This window comes from Lissotriton helveticus, chromosome 3_1 (assembly GCF_964261635.1).
Source record: "Lissotriton helveticus chromosome 3_1, aLisHel1.1, whole genome shotgun sequence".
Taxonomy (NCBI): Eukaryota; Metazoa; Chordata; class Amphibia; order Caudata; family Salamandridae; genus Lissotriton; species Lissotriton helveticus.
In genome coordinates, this window is record NC_136061.1 from 1,656,067,174 (window position 1) to 1,656,092,889 (window position 25,716).

Genomic DNA, 25,716 nt, shown 5'->3' on the forward strand with positions numbered 1-25,716 from the left:
CCTGGCTAAGCTCCTGGCTACCCGCCTCTTGACGGTCATTAGTGGCTTGGTTCATCTGGATCAATCCGGATTCATCCCGCATCGCAACACGGCTCTTAACCTACGTCGTCTCCACGGAGCTGTTGCGAGGGCGGGGCTTCTGACGGAGCCGGCCATTTTGGCTTCGCTGGACGCCTCGATGGCCTTTGACACGGTAGAGTGGCCCTATCTTTGGGCAGCTCTTGAGAAATTTGGTTTTGGACCTGAGTTTATTGGTTGGGTGAAGTTGTTATACGCCGAACCCTTGGCACAGGTGGTGGTAAACGGTCGGGTTTCTGTCCCCTTCTGTCTTGGTAGGGGGACCCGTCAGGGGTGCCCCCTGTCTCCGTTGCTTTTCGCGCTTGTTCTGGAACCGTTGGCTGCGTGGCTTCGATGGGAACCTTCACTCAAAGGGATCCGTTGGTCACCGGATTTTGAAGACCGCGTCTCGCTTTACGCGGATGACATTCTTCTGTATCTTACTTCCCCGCGTAAATCTTTAAATGTCTTATTTGACGTTCTTAATTCGTTTGGTGCTAACTCGGGTCTGGTTATTAATTGGGCTAAGTCCTGTGTGTATGTTCTCTCGGGTGTTTTGCCCCCATTACCGAACAGGTTTCCTATCCAGGTTGTCCAATCTGGCTTCAAGTATTTGGGGATCTTTATTACGCTGGACTCCTCACTCCGGTTCGAGCGTAATCTCCTCCCCCCGCTTCTAAGACTGCGACTGGATGTGGCCCGTTGGCGTAAGCTACCCCTGTCTCCTCTGGGCAGGGCTGCCCTTTTTAAAATGATGTCTTTGCCGCGATTCCTATACGCGCTTCAAAATTCTTATGACGACATTCCCGCTACCTATTTCCGTGAGATCGAGAGTCTTCAAAGGCAACTGATCTGGGACGGGCGTCCACGTATCGCCCTTGCGAAACTTACAATCCCTTGGTATGACGGGGGCATGGCGCTCCCCGATATCAAGAGATATTATTGGGCTGCCCAGCTGTCTGCCATTAACCATGCAATGTATTCCCCGGGTCGAGATCCGGCCTTTGAGATGGATAGACTCCAGCTGCCGGGAGGGGATTTTAATAGAGCGCTTTATTCCAGATCAGCCGGGCGCCATCTTGCGGGCCCGTCCAGGACCGCAGTCAATGTGTGGCGCGCCGCGAATGTGAGTTTGGGATGGGAGAATCGACTGACAATGGCGACTCCGCTTTATGCTTCTGAACGTTTGGGGTGTCTCTGGTCTACTAAGGGCTTTGACCGCTGGGATATGATTGGGATATGTAAAGTGGGTGATGTCTGTGTGAAGGGTAGAGTGAAGTCTTTCCAGGCCCTTAAGGCAGAATATGACTTGAGTGATAGAGAGTTTTTTCGGTATCTGCAGGTCCGGCATGCCCTGGCCTCAGTTCTGACTCCTGATGTGACCCTGCCCGAGTCCTCCCCCCTTGAGGATCGCATACTGGATGGACACCTGCCCGATAGCACTATCTCCCTTATTTACAAGAAACTGATTAATAATCGCGCTGACTTATTGGTCCGACTTAGGGAGGTTTGGGTCGGTGACGGATTGGACTTGGATGACGAGGATTGGCAGTCGGCACTCTCTTCTCCGAAAGAGGTCGCCATCCCCGCCGTCTCCGTTTGGTTCAACTTAAGATCCTCCACCGGGTGTATGTAACTGGTCCGCGTCTGGTTGTGATGGGTTTTTCCCCAGATGTGGGATAAGTGCTACATTTCTGCATATTCTTTGGGAGTGCCCGGTGGTAGCAGCCTACTGGATTGATGTGCTTGCGGTGATGACTGTTGTGATTGGAATTACCCTGCGGCCTGAGGCCCGACGATGCCTGTTGAACGTGTGGGAACCAACCGACTCTTCTGTGGCCCAGACCAGATGGGCGACCTTGGGATACATGGTCGCGAAGCGGGACATTGCGCAACTCTGGGGCGCATCCAGACCTCCCGAAGTCTCGGTGTGGGAGGATAACATGGACTGGTCCATGTTCCGAGAGAAGACCGTCTATGTGGCTAGGGGCAGACCCAGGGCGTGGACGAAGATTTGGGGTCAGTGGAATGCCACATTTATCAAACATTACCTTGCCTTTTTTCAGATTCTATATACTCCTGCCGAAAAAAGCTCTTCATGTTGGACAGTGCAGAATTTTTATCTCAACTGAACGATAGACCTTAGAAAATGTAAGCACATTTGTCAATTATGGCTCTGTCAAGACTGGGTTAGCCATGGCGGAGCAATTTTCTCAAGGTGAACGCTTTTATATATGCTACTGTATTACAAAATGACAAGTAAATCATTGTTGGGTAGACTGGGTCCATTCCTTGAACAGCAAGGTTGCTACTAGTGTTCTTCTGAGAAACCTATTAATAGCACAGACCTGCAAAGCAGCCACGTAAAAGTCTATTCATACATTCACAAGGAATTACTGTCTGGATTTAGACTTCGCTGGTGACACCCAAGTAGGACAGGCTGTGTAGAGGAACCTGTTTGCATTGTGCATTTGTTCTGACATTATTTTCCCTGCTTTTTCTTCTTGCTGTTATATTCTGTGCTTATGACTATTAATCATGATCCTGTGGAGCAGAGAAACCTTACTTACCAGCAATCCTAGTTTTCCTCCAGGCGATTTTTCATTAAAATTTTAAGCAACTTACCCTTTTTCCCAGAAACAGAACAGCGAGGAAATGTGCACTGCCATACTGGTATCCTACGTATTCTAAAAAAATAAAACTGACCTAAATATCACTGGTGGGACAGGATGGGATTCTTGAAATATGGAATTAATTGAACACTGCTCATTTCCTAGGGTCAACTCTTAGATGCATTGGTGAACTGCAGGTGTTCACACTATAGAAGCCTTCTTCAAGGTCCATAAGGAGAGGGTTGCTCTTAGAACCAACCCTATGTTCCTTGCTAAAGTGGTATCACCCAACGCAACCAAACTGCACAGCTCCCACTATTTTTCCTACAACCAGGCTTTGTTTGCATAAACATCATTACACACATTAGACGTCAAAATAGCTCTTATGTACTACACCAATAGGACGTAGTCATTCTATAAATCTGATCAGCTCCTCATCTCCTTTGAAAATCTTCAGAGAGGGCATCCCATCTCCAAGGCAAGCTATGCAACTTGGATAGTTAAATGCATTCAAACCTGCTATCATAAAACAACGAGGATGATTCTACCTGCTCCACCCAGGGCACACGGCACTCATAAGAAAGGGGTGACCATGTCCTTTCTAGGAAACTTCCCACTAACGGATGTTAGTCAGACAGCCACCAGGTGACACCGCACACCTTTTCTAATAACTACTATATGGACATCTTAGTCCTTCAACAGGCCAGGATGGACCACATGGGGTTAAGAACTGTATTTCAGACATCTGCTAGCCACCACTTCGGAGTGGAGGGGTAAGTACGGGGAGCACTGCTTTACCGTCTGTGCTACCTCCATGTGAGTACCCTTCCCCTTTATTATACACTTTGGTGGTGTGCACTGTTAATGTTAATTGGGATTTGGAAAGCGCCTAATCACCGGCAGGTCTCTAAGCGCTGAGAGAAAGTAGCTGTGGCCCATCCCAAAGAGTGATTGTTAGCCACAGGTCAAACCGTGCATTATGCCCAGGCCTCTGTAAAGAGGAGGGTCTTCAGTTTTTTTCTAAAAGGATGGAGGGCTTTTTCTGAACGAAGGTTTCCTGGTAGCTTGTTCCACAGCTGCAGGATCAAGACCGAGAAGGCTCGACCCCCTTTGGTCATACTGTTAATCCGTGGACAGGCCAGCCGGCCTGCCTCAGATGACCGGAGGGTAGATCCGGGGACGTATCTCCCCAGGCACTCCTTGATTAATTCTGGAGCCTGTCTGTGAAGGGCCTTATGGTCAATGCAGAGTCCCTTGAACCTGGCTTGCTGTTTGACGGGGACCCAATGTAGCTGTTGCAACAAAACCGTCTAGGTAGCTTGAAGATAATCCTGGTTGCATCATTCATCGCTACTTGCAGCTTGCCTAGCATCTTTTCAGGTAGTCCAATATATAGCGGATTGCCATAATCTAGGCGGGATGCGATAAGTGCGGTCACCACCGTCCGCAGGGTGGAAAGAGAGAGGAGGGGTGATAATTTCCTCAACTGCCTCAGCAGACCCACTCCGGTCCCAACCACAGAAGACACTTGGTTAGACAATGTGAGTTTGTCGTCTATTTTAATGCCTAGACTTTTTAAGACTGAGCTGGAGTAGGTGTGGCCAGAAAAGGTCAGTCCATGGCTTGCTTCTTGTGGTGATGGCTAGGACCTCTGTTTTGTCCGGATTAACTTTGAGTTAGCTGTCATCCAGTTTACCACTTATCTTGCACGCGTGCGTAGGCTTGTAAGGTGTTGTCAATTTGCAGGATAAGTTGAGTGTCGTCGGCATAGTTGAACACCTGGCAGTCCATACGGTCCAGGGTCCTCACCAAAGGTCTGAGATAGATATTGAACAGAAGCGGCGATAGTGCCGACCCTTGTGGGACTGCGCAGGTTAATGTCCCTCTATTGGACACGTAGTCACCCATCTGGATCCTTTGAGTCCAGTCTGTCAGGGAGGAGGTGATCCATGGATATACCATCCCGCTGATGCCTATGTCCCCAATTCGTGCCAAGAGTTGGCTTTGGCTGACCGTGTTGAACGCCGCCAAGAGGTCTAGTAGGACATGGGCACACGGCTTCATACTGTCGGCCGTGCGCCTGGGTTCATTCAGCACTGACCGCAATACCAGCTCTGTGCTGTGGTAGGCCCTGAATCCTTCCAGCCGAACCTCGAGTAACTGATGTTCCTCCATAAATAGGGACAGGGTTTTAAGGACATGCCGTTCCACTATTTTAGTCAAGAAAGGAAGTTGGGCCTATAATTCTTCATGTTAGTGGCGTGTGCTCCTGCCTTTTTCAGTAGGAGGGTTACTCTGGCTTCCTTGAAGTTACTGGGGACCCTCCCAGTTACCAGCGATAGATTGATCAGAGCGAGGATCTCTCCTTCAATCGCTGGAAGAGCCATCTTGAATATCCTTGGTGGACATGGGTCTGCTGATGAGCCTGACTTAATTCAGGCTGCAATGTGGAACAGAGAGTCTTGGTGTAGCCTTGGAAAGAAGGAGAGAGGCTCCTTCATGTCACCTTGTGGCTCCTCCATAACCATGGGGCTCTGACTTGTGGGGGTGTTAAGTATCTCCGTTAGGATGTCCTTTACTTTACTAGGAAAAAGGTCGCAAACCCGCTGCAGTGTTCGTGGCTGGTGGCTGGTGACTGCTTCCTGCGCCTGCTTTTGACCGAGTTCCTTCAGAATTCTAAAGGTTTCTTTTTGTTTATCTGCCTCCATGATCCTGGCCTCATAGTACTCTGCCTTTCTTGTTAGAATGGCTTTTTGGTATGTGTATAGCCTGGCCCTGTATTCTTTGAGCGCCTCAGGGTCATATGACTTGCGCCACTGCCTTTCGTGCATGGCGTAAGGTCCGTTTCTGTCCCCTTAGCTCCTCTGTGAACAAGGGGGCTTCCTTGCCCTTGTTCCTCACTCTTTCCCTATGAGCCGGTGCCACCCTATTTATGGCTGCTCTCAACTGGTTGGTGATAGATTCACTCTTCTCCTCGAGATCCTCCGGCCGTACTCTCCTGGGGGAGTTGCCTCGCAGAGCGTCCCCTAGGCTGCATGCCTCAATTTTGCTCCAGCTTCGTACCATTCTCTATTCCGGAGGAGGTTGCGTGGGGCGCCTAGCTTGGGAGATCTGGAAGCTGATCAGGTAGTGGTCCGACCCACTACAAGGTCTGATATCTGTCAGTTTAGCCGTTGGCTGAGTGGACCAAATGAGGGTTAGGATATGTCCTTTCTCATGGGAGGGCGAATCCACGAGCTGGTGCAGCCCCAGTGCGGTCATGATTTCCTCTAACTGCCGGGCCTGTAACTCTTTAGGTATCTGGTCCCAGTGGTAGTTGAAGTCCCCCATCACCAGGAGTTGCTGGTACCGGGAGTGTAGGTCGGTGACTATTTCAGTGAGACGGTCGTTGAACCTGGGGGGTCGATTGAGGGGGAGGATACACCACCAATATTGCAAGGCATGATGGCTTGGAGCATACATTTGCCACCACGATTTCGGGGCCCTCTAGGTTTTCTGTTGCTAGCTTTTTATTATAGAGTAAGGCCACCCCCTCCCCCCTTTTCCCATCCTGCCTATTATGCCATAGGCCGTCGTACTCTAAGGGTAGTGCTCCTACAATGTCAGGACCTGAGCCGTCATCAAGCCAGGTTTCTGTGACTGCTAGGATGTCGAGGGTATTCTCCTGAAGGATGCTGACTATCTCTAGACTATGCTTCTGGAGGGAGCGTGTGTTGAGTACTAGTGTCTTTAAATCCTTAGTGTTTCCTGAACCTGTGCCCTTAGGGATCTGGGTCTGTGCTGCCCTCTCCTCTCCCCTGTATAGGAAGCAGCTTCTTAGCTATGTCAGTATGCCTTCTACCTGTGGTTCCAGGGTGAGATCCATGCGCTCTAGAGCCCTGTAGCTCTTCTTCCGAGTATGACTGAATTTGGCCAAGGGTTCTGGCCCCTGGTCCCGTTCGGGGACGGACGGGCTTGCAATAGGCGTGCCCGCTGCACGCGTCCACTCCAGCGCGCTAATTATGCAGTCCATCATCCCTCGCGCCAATCAGCCCTGCAGGCAGCAGCTGACTTCTCCCATAACCACTAGACTGCATTAGCGCTGCGGAAGTGGTGTAGAATGATGCCAAACGTAAATTCGTAGCAGGTATGTGCCTCAGATTCAACACATTTAAATCACAATATATCACAGGTTAAAAGGGGTTAAAAAGGATTCAAACCGGTTTTGCTGGGGATTTATTAGGTTTAAACAATAACCTCATTTCTGCGCGTGCTCGCACCACCTGGAGTGGTTATAGCGCATCTCTCAATGCTGCGCGTCTGCTCCAACGCACTAGTTATGCAGTCCCTCATCGCCAATCAGCCCTGCAGGCATCTGCTGACTTCCCCCGTAATCAGTAGACTGCGTTAGCGCTGCGGGAGTGGGAACAATCTGTGTTTGTATTATGAATCCATCAGGTACAATGACATCAAGCAACCATTATGACTTGTTGTTAATACTCCAAATACCAAGTAGTCCTATATTTAACAGGTCTCCCGTTATACTTTGGTCATGATAAGTCCCCATTTTCCAAAGGGGGTGCAAAACTTCATTGACATACACAAACAAACCAATTATCAGACCTTTTGATTGACAAAAGGGCTCCCTTGTATTTCATAATATGGTCCTTTGTCACATTTTGGAAACTTGTACTCTTTTTTAACACACTGTATTAATGTATTGTCTTTTATTGTTTGTTCTTTTATTCTATTGTTCATGTGGGGTCACAATGCACGTTACAACCAATGCATGACTACTTTGTTTTCGTTTACCTAATTACATCCTTGAACATTCCCTTTATATTAGGTCGAGCCTAGGCAGCGCATGTCTATTCAACACTTGCTGTATTCACTCTGTGGGCTTACAGCCTGGCCATTGCCTTTTTATTCGTCCCTTCGATTGTCCTTCCAAAATGCTTCATTGCTGGTGGTGAATGCTTCGTCTTTGTCCTTCCTTTTATGTCTTTTGTTTTCTCCCACGGAGCAGGGACCAAGTACTGTATCTTTACAGTTTGGTTGTTTATCTGTTCGTTAGTAGGACTATTTTTTTTATTGTCTCCTGCTCATGTTACTGTTTGCCTGTGTTCAGCGTTGACACCCATAGGTTGCTTGAAATATAATTCTGCATTCATCCCTCCCACCTCCTCCTATGCCTGTCCTTACAGCCTCATGTGCCTGACGCTCCCATCTCTCACCCCACAACTGAAAGGAACAATCTCGCACCATCGTTACCCAGCAGCTGAATGGCTCCTGTCCGTGCTGGTAAAATTATGGATGCATAGGACGTGCTGAGGTTTGGAGAAAGGAGTGCGTATAAAATAGAATCCAGAAGATCTGTAGTTTAATAAACAATGTTAGCAACACAAAGGGGAAAAGAGAACGAGATTTCATTAAATATATGCTGTAACCATTAATTACATAGAAGAGTCTGAAGAATGTTGTTTGTGTTTTTGTTTGAGCAGACCATGCAACGGTGCAGTGCTGTCCTTTCAAAAAGAGCATGAGACAGATGCGCAGTACCTAGAGCCTTTGATGCAAACATCAGCAATTTAAAGGCACAGCAGCTGTTGGGGTGTGACATAAGATGGCAGACCCCCTCTTGGATGCCATTCTTCTGTTACCAAACACAGTAAACAAGACATGGCTTGGTAGTTCGGACTGGACTGTTCCCATGAGGCACAGGGTCAGAGCTGATTTGCATATAGCCAGTGTCTAACCCAGGGTGGTGTGGAGTGCAAAAAAACGATGGATTTAGGCCCAGATCCTTGTACTGGGGTGAATTTATGACATTGTTCTACATTCTGTCCATCAACTGTGTTTTTTGCCATTTAGTTTGAAACAGGGGACTTGAGCCTTACTGACTACAAAAATGTGAAGAAAAAAAAATGCTATTTATAAACTTGATTGTAGACCATCGAGCAAGAGCTGTTGATCCAAAGCAAAGACCTACTGTATTATTAATTTATTTTTCTTATATTTGTTATGTAGCGCTACATTTTACAGATGCACACCCAGGTACTTGCTTTCAACGCCCTCATTGCACTTAGATTACTGCGCACCCCATTGCATCTTTCAACATTGTTTACGTTTCATCACCAAACATTTTCTTAGCTGCACGGTATCCAGAGGCAAACTCTTGGACTGCCGGGCAATTCAGGCACACACATGCAAACATAAATCAAATTGTTATTCAAATGAAGCAACAGCGTTGATTAAAAGCTGGAGATTTGTACTGTGTTTAAATGATTGTAGCAGAGCTCAGCTAACCGTAACGGCAGCTAACTGTAAGTAGCAGGGACCTTCTTGATGTATATTACGTACTTATTCCTCTAATCGGCTTTAAACCAATCAGATGCACACATGGCTGTTTTATCTCCAATGGCACCAGCCCCAAATGTGTACATTTATGGGAAAGTGACGTTGACCATGCAACAAACAGATCATACTGCCTTAGTTTTAGGTGACCCCCAATAACCCACATGTAAGGGAACTTCTTTGACACAATTCGTCATACTTGATAACTGAAGCCGTTCCACATATGAATGATAACAGCACATCAGGGCAAAGCTCCTTGAGTCAGTTGTGGCATTCAATAAACTCTGATTTATTGCAGGAAGGTGTCGGTAGGGCAGTAAGGGTGCCAGGCACAAGGGTGCAGGCAGACAAAATGGGCACCCGCTCTGCTGGTGGGCTATAAGAATAAAGCCGTAACTTGAGTTCAGATGCCTCCTAAGACTCCTGGTACTCCATGCCACTGCACCTGATGCCCTAACTATAGTGCCTGTCAGAAACAAATGACTTTTAGGCCCTGGTCATCCAAGTAAAGATGCTGCCCAGTGTGTCTCCCAATGCTTTATGGTCCCTCCAAAAGCAACTGCCAAAGCCAATAGGTCCCAAAGGCGGCAGCTATTGGCCATGCCAATGCTTGTCTTGCGATTGAGCTTATCCCTGCATCTTGAATCCAATTGCATTTTTTAAGAACCACTGTTTTCCTGTTGTTACAGTCAATGCTAAGCATGCGTGTCTACAGCCACAAATGTTACGAGCGGAAACTAATGCTTACTCCGTAATCTTCTATTCATAGCGTGTAGTGCTTAAGATTCACATACACCCACCCATCTCCCTGGAAGCCTGTATGTTTTGCATCTCTTGATTATTGCATTTCACTGCACATTGCACTTGACGCAACATAACTACGTTGACACTCTATAATACTTTCACCTGCTGTGCGATAAAACAATCTAACATGTAGTCGGTGCCCATACCCATTGTACATCAAGAGGAGGAATCATACAATGTTGCGTGATTTGACAGACTTCTTTGAAGAAAAACAACACTAGATGACAGGAGTGTGCTTAGCGTATGAAAAAATCCCAGGAATTGAACTGGGATCACAAGTTAGTAACTTTTAATGTTGTCTTCTCCACATTTAAAATTACTCCCCAGTTCAGAGTTTTCCTGCTTGGAATGAAGATTGGCATGCAGAATCAGTTATTGTACCCAAATTGTGCTCATTTACAATCATTCTGACCAGTTTTTCCTGGGCAAATGGGCACTTTGAGAACTGTGAAAACTGGTGGACGAATGGCATTCCTGCAAAACTTGACTGCTTAGATATTCTGGTTATGGCCCTGGAGGTTTTGCTTGAATAGTATGCCGGAAAGTAGGATCTGCTTCTTATGGTTACCCGCACTTTTTGCTTGATGTCACACTGTTTTGACTAGTCGGACTGGGATCCTGCTAATCAGGACCCCAGTCTATCTGCTTTCTCCTTTAAAATTGTTATGCATGTACCTTGGTACACTGCAGATTGGATACTGGGGTACCTTTATAAGTCCCTGGTATGTGGTATCCATGTACCCAGGGTATAGGTACCCCAGAGGCCTCATATGAGCTGAAGCATGTATTATGCCACCCATGAGAGGACATGCAAAATAGAACTACAGGTCTGCCACTGCAGCCTGTATACGCTGGTGCTTGTATCGCTTACTTTAGATATAGGTTCACTATATCTATATGTCACTTCACTGAAAACTTATAAGTCATCCCTATAGCAGGCCTTAACAATCCTGAAGGCAGGGTGCTGGGTTATACGTGAGTGGGTGCCCCTGCATGAGCAGAGCCCCTCTGCAACCTTTGGAGACCATTCTCCCAGGTTGTTTGTGACTCAGATAGATATATAGGTAGAGGTGCATTATAACCTAGCGGTAAATGCTATCTCGAAAACGGCTGAAACAAAACATGTTGTGTTTGGTATCAAACACCTTGGAATCATACCTCCACACTGGTAACCGGTGTGGGAGGTATGATTCCACCCTTCTGAAGCACCTTCGTGAGGTCACTGGTCTATCCGGTGCCAGCCTTCTCGGCCCAGTCAGCACAAAATGGATGCTGCCAACCAGAGACACATTTCTGCCCTCCTGCTGCTGAGCCAAGCTCGAGCAGAGGAAAGCAGCACAATAGGCCTCCTGTCACAGGGAGGTGTGACCACTTCACAGACAGGATTTAGTGTATTGGGGCTGGGTGGGTGCACTCTGAAAGGCCCTGAAAGTCTGAACCTGGGGCACATTTGGTGTCCCTGTGCATAGTCCAACTGAAACCAGTTCTGAGAGATGTTGGCTCCTGCTCTGGCTCGAAACTGGACAAAGGACATGGGAGTACCCTTCCCCCTGTCCTGACCCCCCCCCCCCCCTAGAGGGGTCCCCTGAATCTGTCTAACCCTCTCCTGTGGGTACAAAAGGGCTTACCTGACTGTAGCTCTTTAGATTTTACGTGGACATGATTATACAAGAAAAAACCACTGACCTTCAACCGTCTGGACACTCTGGACTTCGCTGGACCTCGACTGGGCTGGACTTCATCTCCCTCTCCGTCCAAAGCTTTGTCGGTGCCCTTGCTCCATATAGGTTCCATGCAGGACCTGTGGTGCATTAAGGACAACTGAAGAATTTCCCTTAGGGTGGAGGAGTTACCCTCCTGCAGTCGCAGGCACCGTAACGCAACTGACCGGTCTGCTGCTCCCGAGCTCCTCCGGACTCTGAAGACTCCAGCAACACAGGAGGTGGGTTTCGAAGGTCCCTGAGGTCGATCTGCCCTCTCAGCAACTTTGAGGCCAGTCAGTATCCCTCGAGGGGAATGCATAACCCGAACCCCTGTGCACTGCATCTATTTGCAAGTGCATATGCTTTTTGGTGATTCCCGAGCTTGTGCATTGGACTCCGTGTAGTCCTGACCCTGAGCAATATTTCCACCAAAGAACTCTGGCCTCCTCGCACCGAGTGCTCCGTGGGCTGGTACTTTGTGATCTTGCTCGAGGTCCCCCCACAACTCCTGGTCATTCGGCCTGTGGGTCCTCCTGAGGGTCATCTTGAATTCTGTTGGGCTTTCCTCGTTGCTCTAGACGTGCCCTGACTCCCCATTGCTTGGTGGGTCCCCTTGACCTTGCTGATCCACACCGTAACCTGCTTGACCTTCCTGCATGGGTTGCTTTTGCCAAGGCTTGTTGGTGCTCCAGCTGGACACCGATCCCTCAGCACTCAACACCCTTCGTGGGACAGCTCTCATCTGGCTCCTGGAGGTCGTCGACGTCTGCTGGTCCGCGTGGTTGCAGAGTCGAGCATCCCTTCTTCGCATCTGAAGCACCCGACATCGGTGGGCATTAGTCTACCGAGCCCCTGGTCACTCTGAAGTGACCTAGACTCTGTCCCCTCTGCTTTCAGGTTCCTCCCATCACGAATCCAACCATGCATTCCTACGAACACTTTCTTCCTTCCCGTCAGCAGGTCTTCTTTGAAACACGCCATTGAAAACGACAGAGGTTTCCAACGCCAATTCGGACCTATGCACCCGGCTCCCCTGGGATAGGTAACTCGGTTACTCCGGTATCCACAGGTGGGGTGCCTCTCCAACCTCTTAAGTTACAAAGGGTTTCCTCGAAGTCCACCTGGAAGGGTCCTTAAACTTGAAAACTTCAACAGCGACGTCCCCATTGAATTGTACAGTGCCCGTGTAGTGTTAACACAAGGCATCCGTCCACCGTGGGGTCCCTATCTACTCACCTTGGGTGGTTCCTTGGGGTCCTGACGATTGTATGTGCTCCAGACCTTCTCATGACCCGAGTCGTGGTTGTTATACCACTATTTTAGTATATGGTTGGTCTCCCGCTGGAGATCACTGTGTATTGTGCTACTTATAACTGTTCTATTGACTACTTATTGTGTGCTTTGTGTTGTATCCTCATGTAGAGGATACTAGAGAGTGTTATATAAATAAATACATATTTGTATAACTACTGTGTGGTTCTCCTTTCATTTAATTAATTCAGGAGGTGATATTCTGGTAAAACAAGCTGCTTTACATTCCTACAAGATTAAGCCTGAAAGCTGCTCTCCACAGCTAACACTAGGATAGCTTTCTAAAGGTTATCTTTGACCTCAAACATCATAAGGGTTGTTTGGACTGGTACAGGGTGCGAACTTTAATTAGTGGACAGCATATACCAGGCCAACTTCTCACACAGTGCATACATCTATCTAACTATACTACAAGTAATTTTACTAGTAGTCCCTTAACTTTGTGAATCCAGGAAAGTAACAGAGTTAGACTTCTGGCCTAAGTGAGACTTTTGGTCTGACTTTACCTTCGTGAATCGGGCCCTCAGTGTTTCAGCAGATCTCTAAACATTGGACAATTAATAAAGATATATATTTTATCGTTTCTGTTGTAAGCTAGAAAACTCTAAACTTGCATTGTTTTTTTTAATTTTAGACTGTGAGGACGTTCTCCTTGAAGGGGATGACCAGCAAACTGTTTGGACAAGAACCACCTGAGCAGCGAGAAGCCAAAATAAAACAACTTGAAGAACAAATTGATGAAGGAGAAGAGCAACTGAAGGTTAAAAACACGGAGAGCAGGTAAGTTATAGTAAAATGAAACTGCTGCTTATATATGTTCATATACTAATTTGACCATTACATGATGTAATGAGCATTTGTATAATTCATTTCTGCGTTTGTATGGTCCCTTTGCTCTTTTGGAATCCTATACGGTTCTAGGTTTCTTACTGACTGTAGTCAAAGGGAAGGGGAGGCACTCTGAACATTTTATTTTATTCTGTTTCATATTGCATAGTACTGAACCATGGTGGATAGTCGATGGTAATTATATTGTAAAGCTGCCAGCTAGATCGTCATGGATCTGTGTAGTACATAATCCATATGGATGTTTGTCCAAAAAAACCTTGTCATTTGTTTCATTCTGCTGAAGTGCACAGTAGTCCAAAGCTTAACTTAGGGCGGCTGTTCAGTTTTGAGACATCTCTGCCATTTTTGTGGCTTTAATACAATGTTGTGCACTTGTGGGTATGATATGTTTGTTAATTTCTTCAGATTAGCTTGTAAAGATTAGTGAAAGTAGATAAGTGTGTTGTTCACTGCTAATACATAGCCAACTGCATGGCTTTGGTACCATGTTGTGTTTCTGATGGTGCTAGATTATGCTTTCTGGGTTCTATTGGTGCTCATATGGGCCCTCGTATGGCTTTGGTACTGGGTTGTGTGCATTGTAAATACAGGTATTCTGTCTAATATGTTCTTTTGGTCTGGAGTTCATTTATGGGAGCCAAGGAGGACTTGTCTCATTGTATTTGTTTAGTCCTATCTTTGCAAAGTCAGATATATAGTCCCTGTCTGCCACGTTTTATTTTGTGCTGTGGCATTGTGTTTGGTACAGCGTGCAGAGAGCATAACACAAGACTTAAAATTATGTATGCATCTTAGAAGTTTGCTACAACCATAAATATTAAATACATAACTATGTTGGAAGTCAGTGATAGTCTGTTAAATGATTATGTGGTCTGAGTACTGGGTGCCATTGGCAGCATTGTGATAGGAGCCTCTAACAACTATTGGGGCTGTGTTGTATGCATGTTTGGTGTTCTGTCTAACATGTTCTGTTGGATATTGGTGTAACTGCAAGAAATGATGGACGGAATGCTGAATGATTCAAACATTCTCCCCTCGTCAAGAGATCTGGGTTAAACCCATTGTTCTTTTGCCCACTACGCCTCCCCAGTTTGGACCCAGCCAAATGCAATTTAGTCTTTAACCTGTGCCTCATGGGAACAGTCCAGACTGAACTGCCAAGCCAGGTCCTCCCTTGACCGGAAATAAGCATCCTGGGAGCGGTTTTTGAGTTATGTCACCCTTCATCAGCCAGGTTAGCTTGAATTCAGTGGCACAGTGAGTAAGGGATCCACGTCTGGGTATACCTGTCCCACTTAGGGCGAAAAGTGTAACTGCAACAAATAATGGACGGAATGCTGAATGATTCAAACATTCTCCCCAAGTCAAGAGATCTGGGTTAAATCCATTGTTCTTTTGCCCACTATGCAACCCCAGTTTGGACCTAGCCATATGCAAAACAGTCTTGACCCTGTGCCTCTTGGGAACAGTCCAGACCGAACTGACATGCCAGGTCCTCCCTGGTCCGGAAACAAGCATCCTAAGGCAGGTTTCGGGGGTATGTCACCCTTCATCTGCCAGGCTTGCATTCTGTCCATCAATTGTTCTTTTTGCTGTTGAATATTGGGCTGTTCCACATGAGAAGCCAAACAATGCAGGCCTTAAAATTATAGCTAATAGATTACATATCTTTCCTTTCTTAAACTAAAATATTGAAAAGTAAGATAAATCATCTGTTTCCAGTAGTTAATACACTACTGTCATTTTTATTATTGATTTCGTATCACGTTTTTATTCTGGCAGAATATGCACCAGCAATATTTCTTTACCCTCATATGAAATTGGTCAATTAGCAGATGTTGGCAAGTGGCTAGTGGATGGGCCCTTATGATGATGATCTTTTTTGTATGTCCTGATGCCATCGCACACATTTATACAGTTAAGCACTTTTATTTTACTTCTTTTACTCATGCAACACAGTATATGAAACATTTATACTTTAAAAAATTGTTCATACTGTTCGTTCACTCTGGCTGACTGAAAAAAATCCTATGAAAATTAAGAATATTTTCTCAGAATTAACTGATCTACCAAAGGGTGATAAGAGGTTTTAGGACCAAGTCGTAAATTGTTTTAAGTCCGGTAAGTGTATAGTGAAGACACACAGATGTCAGTTGACCTTGCTAGTGTACCTCTGTAGAACTGTGGGGTGTTCACAGATTTTCTAACTCAGCTTTCAGAAGGTAACGTAATTGACTGAGGATGTCCTGAACTTTACTTTGCACATCCCAATACAGTCCACTTTTCATCTCAAACCATTCTATGAATGAAAGCAACTACTCATGTCTCTATCTATTATTTTTTTTAAGCAAACTTTATTGGGGTTTTAGAGATGGTGCATCAAAGCGCAGTGTGCAGTGTACATAGTTAATGTCGACACTAGAGCAATAATGCACTTGCGTGTCTGGATCCCGAAGTCAACAAACACTTCCCACCCCCCTCCTCACATGAGTCAATACACCATCACAGAATCAGTAGTGAAGAGTGATATGTATGCATACGCCAGGGAAAAATGTAGAATAGACCGTGCATGGCAGTACGTGCAAGGATCAGGGCGCCTTGGGAGTGTCAATGAGGACTCAGTGCGTCCCGCCGTGGGTTCAAGTTCTGTGACCCTGCAGGTGAGGACAAGGGTGAGTCCAATTACGGGACAGTAAAAAGGTCTGCTACCTATTCCCTAGCCCTCGTTTCCTCTAGTGTTCCGATCCCGCATCTAGCCTCTCACAGTAGCTATCTCCCCTCGTAGTTCGCCCACTCTTCCATTTCCCTTCTCCATGTGGTTATTCAGGGCCCGCCCAGTGGCTTCCAATGGTGTGCAATTGCGTGCTTAGCCAGGATATATGCCAAGTCTTGGAATTTCTTGTAACTTTAGTTTTTGGTGTATGTGGGAACCACCCAAGTTGGCAGTGGCTCCGGAAACAAGGTACCTCCCTCTCAATAAGAGTCGCTATCGTAGTCGTGATCTCCTTCCAAAAAGTGCGCAGTGAAGGGCACGCCCAGAACATATGCTGAATATGTACTTCCCTCTCCCACATCTGGGACAGGCTACTTCAGCTATGTGGAACTATCTTCTAATCCACTCTGGGGTAAGGTATCACCAGTTTGGTATCATCTCACTCTCAACAACACCTTGCTGAGGTCTGACTATGTCGGCACAAATGGGCTCCGATTCCTGGTAGGATTTTTCCTGGTCGCCAGCAGTTGGACCAGCCAGTTAAGCTGGGCTGCTATAAGGTACATCTCAAAGTCGGAGACTGCCAGTTGCTGTGGAATGCTGCGTCGTGGCTAGTGTCACTCGCCTACAGTCTGTTCCCCATAAAAAAACTGTAATGAAGGAATCCAGGTCTCGAAACATTGCTCCCGGGTTGTAGACCAGGAGCATTCCAAAGAAATAAAGGAGGCTCAGCAGGGCCACCATCTTCAGGAGAGCAACATGACCCACTGCAGGGAGCGAAAATGGGTCAAAAGTCTGCAGAAGATCGGAGGGACCTGATGGCTTGTCCTACATTGCCATCCAATAGGTCAGCATTATTTTGGTAATCCCTGATCCCCAGGCATGCCAGTCAATGGGGCTCTGACTGCAGGTGTTCCAATCCCTCTAGTGGGCCTCTCTTCAGTGCTGTACAAAAGAGTGTGGACTTCTGCCAATTTTACTTCAACCCAGATAACAGGACAAACCTCTCCAGCATGTCTCTAGCGCTGTCCATGTCCCCCCGGCATCGCAGAGAAAAATCGGTACATCATCTGCATACAGCGCTAAGTGATGTTGGTGGCCTCAAATGCTCAAGCCCTGATCGCTATGATCTGTTCTGCATAGTTGGCCATGGGCTCCATGACCATCACAAAAAAGTAGGGGGGAAAGGGGCAACCCTGCCACGCTCCTCAGTCCCCCACTGAGTGTCTCGCAGATATGGTTTTTCCTGTGCGAAATCTAGAAGTCTGATTTGTGTACATGAGTTTTGTCCATGCCTGGAAGTTCCCTCCCATATGTAACATCACCTCATAGAGATAATTCCATTCTAAGCTGTCGAATACCTTCTCTAAGTCAACAGCGCAAACAGCTGCATTCTCAAGATTACAGTCCTCAGCATCCAGTATGGCCAGCAGTCTTCTGATGTTTATGGTTGTGTTAAGGCCTGGTATAAATCCCGACCGGTCCGAGTGAATCAATATGGGCTTGTGGGGCAGTAATCTGGTCACCAGTATTCTGCTCCATATTTTATTGTTGATGTTTAACATCAAGAGTGAAACTCTTAAAAAGGTGTCCTCCTGGAGTACTTTATATTAAAAGCCTACTCAAGAAATATTTCAATAAGCTTACAATCTCATGTCGTGCATTCAGCGGACAATCAGAAAGGTCACTGTTCAGACCAGTGTTTGTAACATATTGTCACATAAACCTACGTTTTATACATATGTGAGCACAATTTATTAAAGAAATGGTTAATACAAAGTTAAAATAGCATTATATCAATAGTTACAAAAACAGGGAAATCATTGTATCAAAAAGGAATTGTAACAAATATAATCACAGTAAAAGACAATGTTAAAAACACAACACAAGTTAAAACGGACAATAATCTTTGTCATAAGTCGCCATACCCAACAAAACTGAATATACAAATTAACCCTGGTGCACTGTAATTTATCAACATCTAGGGTAACGTAAGTTTTGGGAGATTTATGGCAAACTGGCGTTGACACAATAGTGTAATGTACTCTGGTTGTGTCAGAGCATTAGTAAGCATCAATAGTGGCCTATATTCTGTGCAATTGTGTGCCAGCTTTCCTGGCTTCAGGATGAGGCTTAGGAGCACTTGTATGAGCTTTAGGGTGCTTTGCGATCATTTTTAAATGTCTTACAAGAGTACTGTATGTTTTTTATTATGTATTGTTTATATCTGCATAGCTACCTTTTATGGCTCCTCGGAGCCGAATAAAGGTTGATTGATTGAGTGCGTTCCTAGTAGTGTCTGGTAAGGACCTCATGTCCTTTGCCGCGGCATACAAGGCAGCTTATCTGGGTGCTAATTCTGCGTAGTAGGCAGCATAAAATTCAGCCAGAAACCTGTCCGATCACAGGGCCTTGTTGCGGGCTATATTTTTAATAGCCGTGCGTATCTCCTGGTGAGTGATATTTCCTCCGTCGCCCCCTCCTCAAGGCGTGGGAGGGGCAGCATTCCAAGGTATGTCAGAGTCACTGTGGTGTCATGTGTTGTAACACTTCTATAAAGAGTGGAATAGTATTGAGCGAAGAGGTCATTAATCTCTTCCTCCGAGTATATTCTGTCTCCTTCCCTACCCTCTAATTCGACTATAGGGGAGCAACAGTTGATCGGATTGGTCAGCCATAATAAGAGGGACCCTGACTTGTATCACCCTAGCTGAGTTTGGTCCATAGATTGTTTAAAATCGAATCATCATAGGCATCCTATCTGGGCTGCTACTGCCTCTTTAGCCTCTAGGAAGTCAGGTTGCGGTTCTGGGCATCCTGGACTGCGAGTTTCTATGTCTGGCTGTAGGGCTTGTTCGGCAGTGAGTACCTCCCTCAAAATGGTATGTCTAATCCCTTCGACTCTGCTATAACTCTGACCATGCAGGACTGCCTTAAAAACGTCCCACTCTACTTTGGGAGAGGAGGCCATGTCATAGTTGTCGGTAAAGTATTGGATTATTTCGTCCCTGATCACTGACCTAAAAGCCTGGTCCTCCAGCGACTCTAATCTTATCGCCGCCGCTAAACCCTCATCTCACTCCCTCGATCAACTTCCCTCGAGACTGACAAAGGATTTGAAGCTCACTCTAGCCCCTATCTGGGCCAAGATCATCAACAGCTCCTTGAACGAGGGCTTCATCCCAGACTGCCTCAAACTAGGTCAAGTCACACCACTTCTACAAAAAACTGGCCTTGATCTCATTGACCTGAACAACTTTAGACCGGTCTCGAGCCTTCCGTTCCTAGCCAAAATTCTTGAAAGATGCGTGCTTTCACAATTAACCCAACATCTTGAGAATTCTAATCTTTTGGACCCACACCAGTCAGGGTTCAGGAAGGGCTGCAGTACTGAAACCGCAATCCTAAATGTCGTAGATGATCTGCACATGTCACTCGACTCCAACCAATGTAGCCTTTTCATCCTCCTTGACCTCTCGGCTGCGTTCGACACTGTGGATCATACCCTCCTACTTAATGCCCTCCGAGAGAGAGCGGGCATCGAAAAGACAGTCTTAAAATGGTTCTCCTCTTTTCTTAACAACTGCACTCAAAAAATAAAGATCAACAGCTTCGAATCTGACCCCCTCCCCATCAGCAGAGGAGTCCCTCAAGGGTCAGTACTCTCTCCACAACTCTTCAACATCTACATGGAACCCCTCACCTCACTTCTTAGGAACTCCAACATCCCCTTCCACCTTTACGCGGATGACACACAACTCTATTTGAAAACCACCTCGATCGCAGACGTTCACAGACTAAATGCGACACTCATGGAGGTCCAACAATGGCTCACAGCCAACCACCTCAAACTGAATGAAGAAAAAAACTGAAGTTCTCCTAATTTCGAACAAAGATGAAAACCCACAAATAGTGGAATGGCTCAAGGCCTTAAATGCCCTCAATGTCTCTCTAACACCAACGGATTCCGCAAAATCCCTAGGAATCACTCTCGACCCCAAACTGGACATGAACAAACACATCTCTAAAACCGCCAAAAGCGTGTTTCTGAACCTGAAACTTCTATACAAAATGAAACCCTTCCTCCCCCCCAAAGACCTGAAACAGGCCACACAGGCACTTGTGCTCTCCAGAATTGACTATGGCATCGCAGTGCTGACTGGAACTGCCAAGTCGCACATGGGACCTCTCACCTCCACCCTCAACGCAGCAGCAACAATGGTCACAGGAACAAATAAATTTGACCACATCTCCCCAGCACTCAAAGAACTGAAATGGCTCCCGATTGACCAACGAGCAAACTTCCGCACAGCTTGCCTAGCTCATAAGCCCTGCATACAGGCAAACCGGAATACCTGGCCTCCAAACTCAAAAGGGCGGGTCAGTCCAGAAACCTCAGAAGCTCCAACACACTACTACTCATCCCTCTGAAATTACAGAAACGCAAAACCTCTAATAAATCCTTTGCGGGGAATGCCCCCAGGATCTGGAACTCCATCCCCCCCATATCAGAATGACCGCCTCCTTCCCGCAATTCAAATCGCTACTCAAAGCCCTCTTCCTTGAACACTCTGATGCCTAAGGAGAACCCGATGCCTGACGGTGGAAGTCCGCTTTCTCTCTGAACCCAGAGCTGGTTGATTCACTCCTGATCTCCGTCCCTTATTGCGCTCAAGTTACTGTCGTACAGACTCTATTTCCTGCTTGTTGTTCTTGATTTTTTTTTTCATGCTTATTTTCCTTTGCTGCATATCTGTATTTGCTGTGAGGCGATCTGAAACCCACGGGTCCATCTAGCGCTATACAAAACTTCAATAAATAAAATGTGTAGGAGGACCGGGTTATGATCATATACTGTGCGGGCCAGGTATTCAACAGAATGCACTAAACTTTGGATGACTGGGGTGTAAATGAATGTGTCTAAGCGAATGTGGACTTCATGGAGGCCAGAGAAGAAAAAGTAGTCCCGTTCTTGTGGGTGTGTTATCCTCCAGAAGTCAACTAGCCCCCAGTATTGCTGCCCATCTCCAAAGGCTTGGTCTGTCAGCACTGCTTGAGAGTCATGCAGTGGAGGGTGGGATCTATCTTGTTGGATATCCGCTACGCAGGGTATCATTTTTAGTTGGGTTAGGTAGGTTTGCCTAGATGGCCTCCAAGCCCAGGGTCAAAAATCAAGGTGCTACCCTATCTATCACATAACAACCTGTTCTTCCAAAGGAGTCTCCTGTGTTTTAGTCCCGGGCTCGGCGGCTATTCAGGGGAAACTACCAAACCTAAACATTTCTGAAAACTAGACACCAGAGGGAGTCCAGGGAGGCGTGGCTTACGTGGATATCCAACATTTTCTTACCCAGCATCCCCTGCAAACCTTAAATTTAGCTACTAAAAAAAACCCTCTTTTTCCTCACATTTCTGTTTGGGAAAGCTGTAGGACCACTGGGCCAGCACAGATTTCCTACCACCCAGCATTCCTCCAAATCTCCCGATAAAAATGCTACCTTACTGCAACAGGGAAGGACCCAAAACTTATTATGGAGGCATCAAAATTATGGATCACACAACAACCTGGTTTTGCAAGGCAGTCAACTGCGTTTTTGGTCCCAGGCTTGGCGGCCATCTAGGGAAACCAACCAAACCCAGACAGTTCTGAAAAGTAGATACTTTGAAGTTTGAAGGGGATTCTGGGTAGGAAAACATTGGGAGAGCCACGCATGCCACACTTCCCTGGACTCCACAGGGTCTTTAGTTTTCAGAAATGTGTGGGTTTGGTAGGTTTCCCTAGATGCCCGCCGAGTGTGGGACCAAAAACGCAGGTGACTCCCTCGCATAACCAACACTTTTTTGTGATCGATAATTTTGAAGTCTCCAAAGTACATTTTGGGACATTTCCTGTCAGGGCACTAGGCCTACCCTCGCAAGTGAGGTCCCGGGGATCACCGTGCAGGAAGGATAGGTTTCTAGCGGGCCCATGCCGACCGACAAAACGCTCGAAGGCTGCCCCCCCATGAGATCCATGAGGCTACTTTAGTACCTTACATAAGTCCTTACACAGAACGCTGTAAAATAGAAAGATAGTACGCGGTTATCGCATTGGAGGGTCTGGGAAGGGTGCACCTTAGCGTGTGCAGACCTCCCATCCCCCCAACTTTGGTCCTGAAGAAAACCTATAATCACGTAAGGTTGAAACATGTCGACCACCTTTTAATTCACATTTTTGATACTACGTGGCCAATAGAACCATGAGAAGTATCCCACCAGCTTTTTAATTGTGTTACACTGGCTCCAGAATAAATTTATTTGATGAGCACATGATGTACACCTTTTAAAACCACACCATTTCATTTATTTTTCACCCCCTCACTACACAAAAAAACCAGCTCCGCTGCAATCGCAGGCGTCGCAGCACACCTAAGTGGCACTCGGCTACTTGGGTGGGCCCCGATGATGAAGCATGTCACCGACCTGGTCGGTGAGTGAGGGGTTCTTATAAAAGAAAAAAAATATTTTTTCTTTTTTCTTTTTTCTTCACTCTTCTCCGTTCTGGATTGCTAGTATTTTCTGTCCTGGTGACTACTCCTTCCTTTGTTTTTTGAAAGATAATTTAGGGGTCTAAGGAGTAGGTACCTAAAAAATACCCTTACTCTCTCTCTCTCTCTCTCTCTGGTATAAACATGAATCAGTAAAGTACCTGGGAATATGTCTCAGCAGAAATACCCAGGAGTTTTGGTCTTTGAACTATGAACGTGCCATAACGTGGTTGGAGGAGAAGGTCACAAAGTGGGCAAAGCTCCCACTCTCCCTAGCGGGGATGATAGCACTTGTTAAGATGGTGGTCCTTCTGAAATGTCTTTATTTATTTGTAAACATCTCTATTTCCTTAACACAAGCATTCTCCAAGTTCCTCAGGTCCCTTCTGATTTTACTGGTTTCGGAGGGGGGTCAAGCCCGGGTCTCATGGGATCTTCTAATGATCCTGCTTTGTCAGGGTGGTCTAGGTGCCCCAGATATGCAGTTGTATGCCTGGTGCGCCCAAGCGCAGTTTCTCCACTACTGGGTGCACCCAACTCCATTCCAACCACATGTGGCTGTCGACACTGACGCGGTGGCACCTGCCCAATCTCGGTGGCACTCTATCAGAACTATAGACGACCCAGGGATGGCATTGACACGTGGAAACTCTGTGGTTGGCATGGAATGAGTTGAGGAGGAGGGCAGGCGCTCCTATACTGTATGCTCCATCCATACCACTGGTGCATAACCCTATGCTTCCGAACGTAGGTGAAGGCATAAGCAAAACTATAGCACACAAGATGAATCTGTTCACGTTCGCTGACCTACACCCGGATGATACATTCCGGTCGTCCCCGGTCGCAGAGGAGGGTCATAGGGTGCCTTTTACCGAACTATTTGTCTACTATAAACTCCGGGCTGCCTGCCGTTTTTTACATGAGATTTTCCCATGCCCCCCCACCTACCCTGCTCGCCTTGGAGAATGTGCTACGGTCAGCTACGCCACGTCGCCTCCTTTCACGGATTTATAAACACATGCAAACTTCGGCTACCTTGACACAACCGCAGGCGCTACTGATGTGGAATGATGAAATGGACACACCGCTTACGGAGGTACAGTGGGCATACTGTTGTTGTCACTCACCGCCCTGTCTCCGAACTATAAACTTCACCTGATCTATTTTAAGTTTCTACATCGTTACTACAGGACACCAGTTGGGTTACACCGAATAGGACTAAGAGATGACAACAGCTGTTGGCGGTGTGGGCTCGCGCCAGCAATGTTTTTACATATGGCTGGCACCATTCTGGTCTGCTATATTCACAACGATCAATCAGATCATAGCCACACCTGTAGATCCCACACTCCTGCTAGGCCTAATGGGCTAAGTAAAAGACACACCAGTCAAGGTTTGCAAACTACATGCAATGCTCCTTCTTTTTGCCAAACACCAGGTCGCCGTTCATTGGGGAGGAAGAGGGAGCCTTCCAGAAAGGGGTTGCTTAAAGACTTCACATATGGGCATTCGCAATTGTCTACATTTTGGGAATTAATGCCTACTACCTCCAGACCTAGAGACATCTGGGAACCATTTCTGAATTTGGCCCGGGAGCGACGGGAGGGGGTTGGGGTTGCACCAATGGTTACCGGGAATGAGGGGTAAAGTTTTAACAAGGATGTTATACTGCTCTCCCACAACTTAACTTATATATTTAATATATATGGGAGGATTGTTCTCGACTCCTGATACTATAGATATCTGGACTTGCACAGCAGGATTTGTAATACAGTGGGCGCATTCACATTCATGGAGTTATAATGGGTGTTGCACGCAAGATACAACAGATGTAATGTATATGGTATGCAGTCTTGACAATGATTATGTATTCTACATTCACTGGCTAGTTGTTTACAATGTTTGTAACATTGTGTTTTATTTTGATTTTTTTTTGGGGAAATGCCAATAAAAAGTAATTTTTTTAAAAACCTGCAAAAGGAGATGATGTTCCTTTGGGACCGAATTTCAAAATCTTCCTGTTTGTCTGTGAGTCATTTGTTGCCTTTCTAGACTGTTGAACCTGGCCGACAACTTATTAAGTTCATGAGCCTGATCAGGGTACGTCATTCTTGAGATGATCAGTTCTCGATTCTGCTTTCTGCAAGGAATGATCGAACTTCATCAAGGCCTTTGCAGAGTTCTACAACAGAGAAGCAATGTTCTTCCTAAACTCCTGCAGCACCAGCAGGATGTCCGCTTTAGTAAATCGCGCCTGCAACTCTGAAGGAATAGGCCAAGAGTTAAGCTTTAGGGCACTTCTGCGTTTTCTTCATTAATGGTGTTTTCTGAGCTTTAACATTGGATGAGCATCCTTCAGGCAGTCGATGAGCCTTCTAAGTGGAACCAAGAAATATCTCAAAGATGCATGCGGCAATGTCATATCCAACAACATGTCCTGAAGACATCCAGCACACCCAAAATAACTATTGCAGGCCCTTGACATCCTCTTCTCCTTGGTTTTGTCTGGCCGTGGACAAGAGAGAGTTTGTGATAGAAACTCTACTGAGGATTACGACCTGAAGCCAACTCCTCATTTCTTGTCCTTCCCCCTCCTCTTCTTCTCCAGGCCAACGCTTCAGAATGTCTCCACCAACTGAGCACTTGTAGTTGTCTACGTGACCTCCCATACTGCAACTGACCCATTAGGCCACTGATCCACAGCCACATTCATCGACAGACCCGAGGAGGTCAAATTTCTGAGGAGTCTTGTTGCAATCTCACTCCAGCACTGGTTATCTTAGATTTGTTCTTCGATGGAGGATAAA

At 46.4% G+C, this 25,716-nt stretch overlaps 1 protein-coding gene across 2 annotated transcripts in view; it reads left to right on the top strand.

Annotated features, from left to right (window-relative positions):
- Positions 1-25,716, top strand: part of SNX4 (sorting nexin 4) — a 480,207-nt gene that overhangs the window by 400,166 nt on the left and 54,325 nt on the right. For both annotated transcript variants that reach the window (XM_078682437.1, XM_078682436.1), the window contains one exon: positions 13,455-13,600. In XM_078682437.1, coding sequence (XP_078538563.1) covers positions 13,455-13,600 — 146 coding nt within the window. The remainder of the gene's footprint in view (positions 1-13,454; positions 13,601-25,716) is intronic.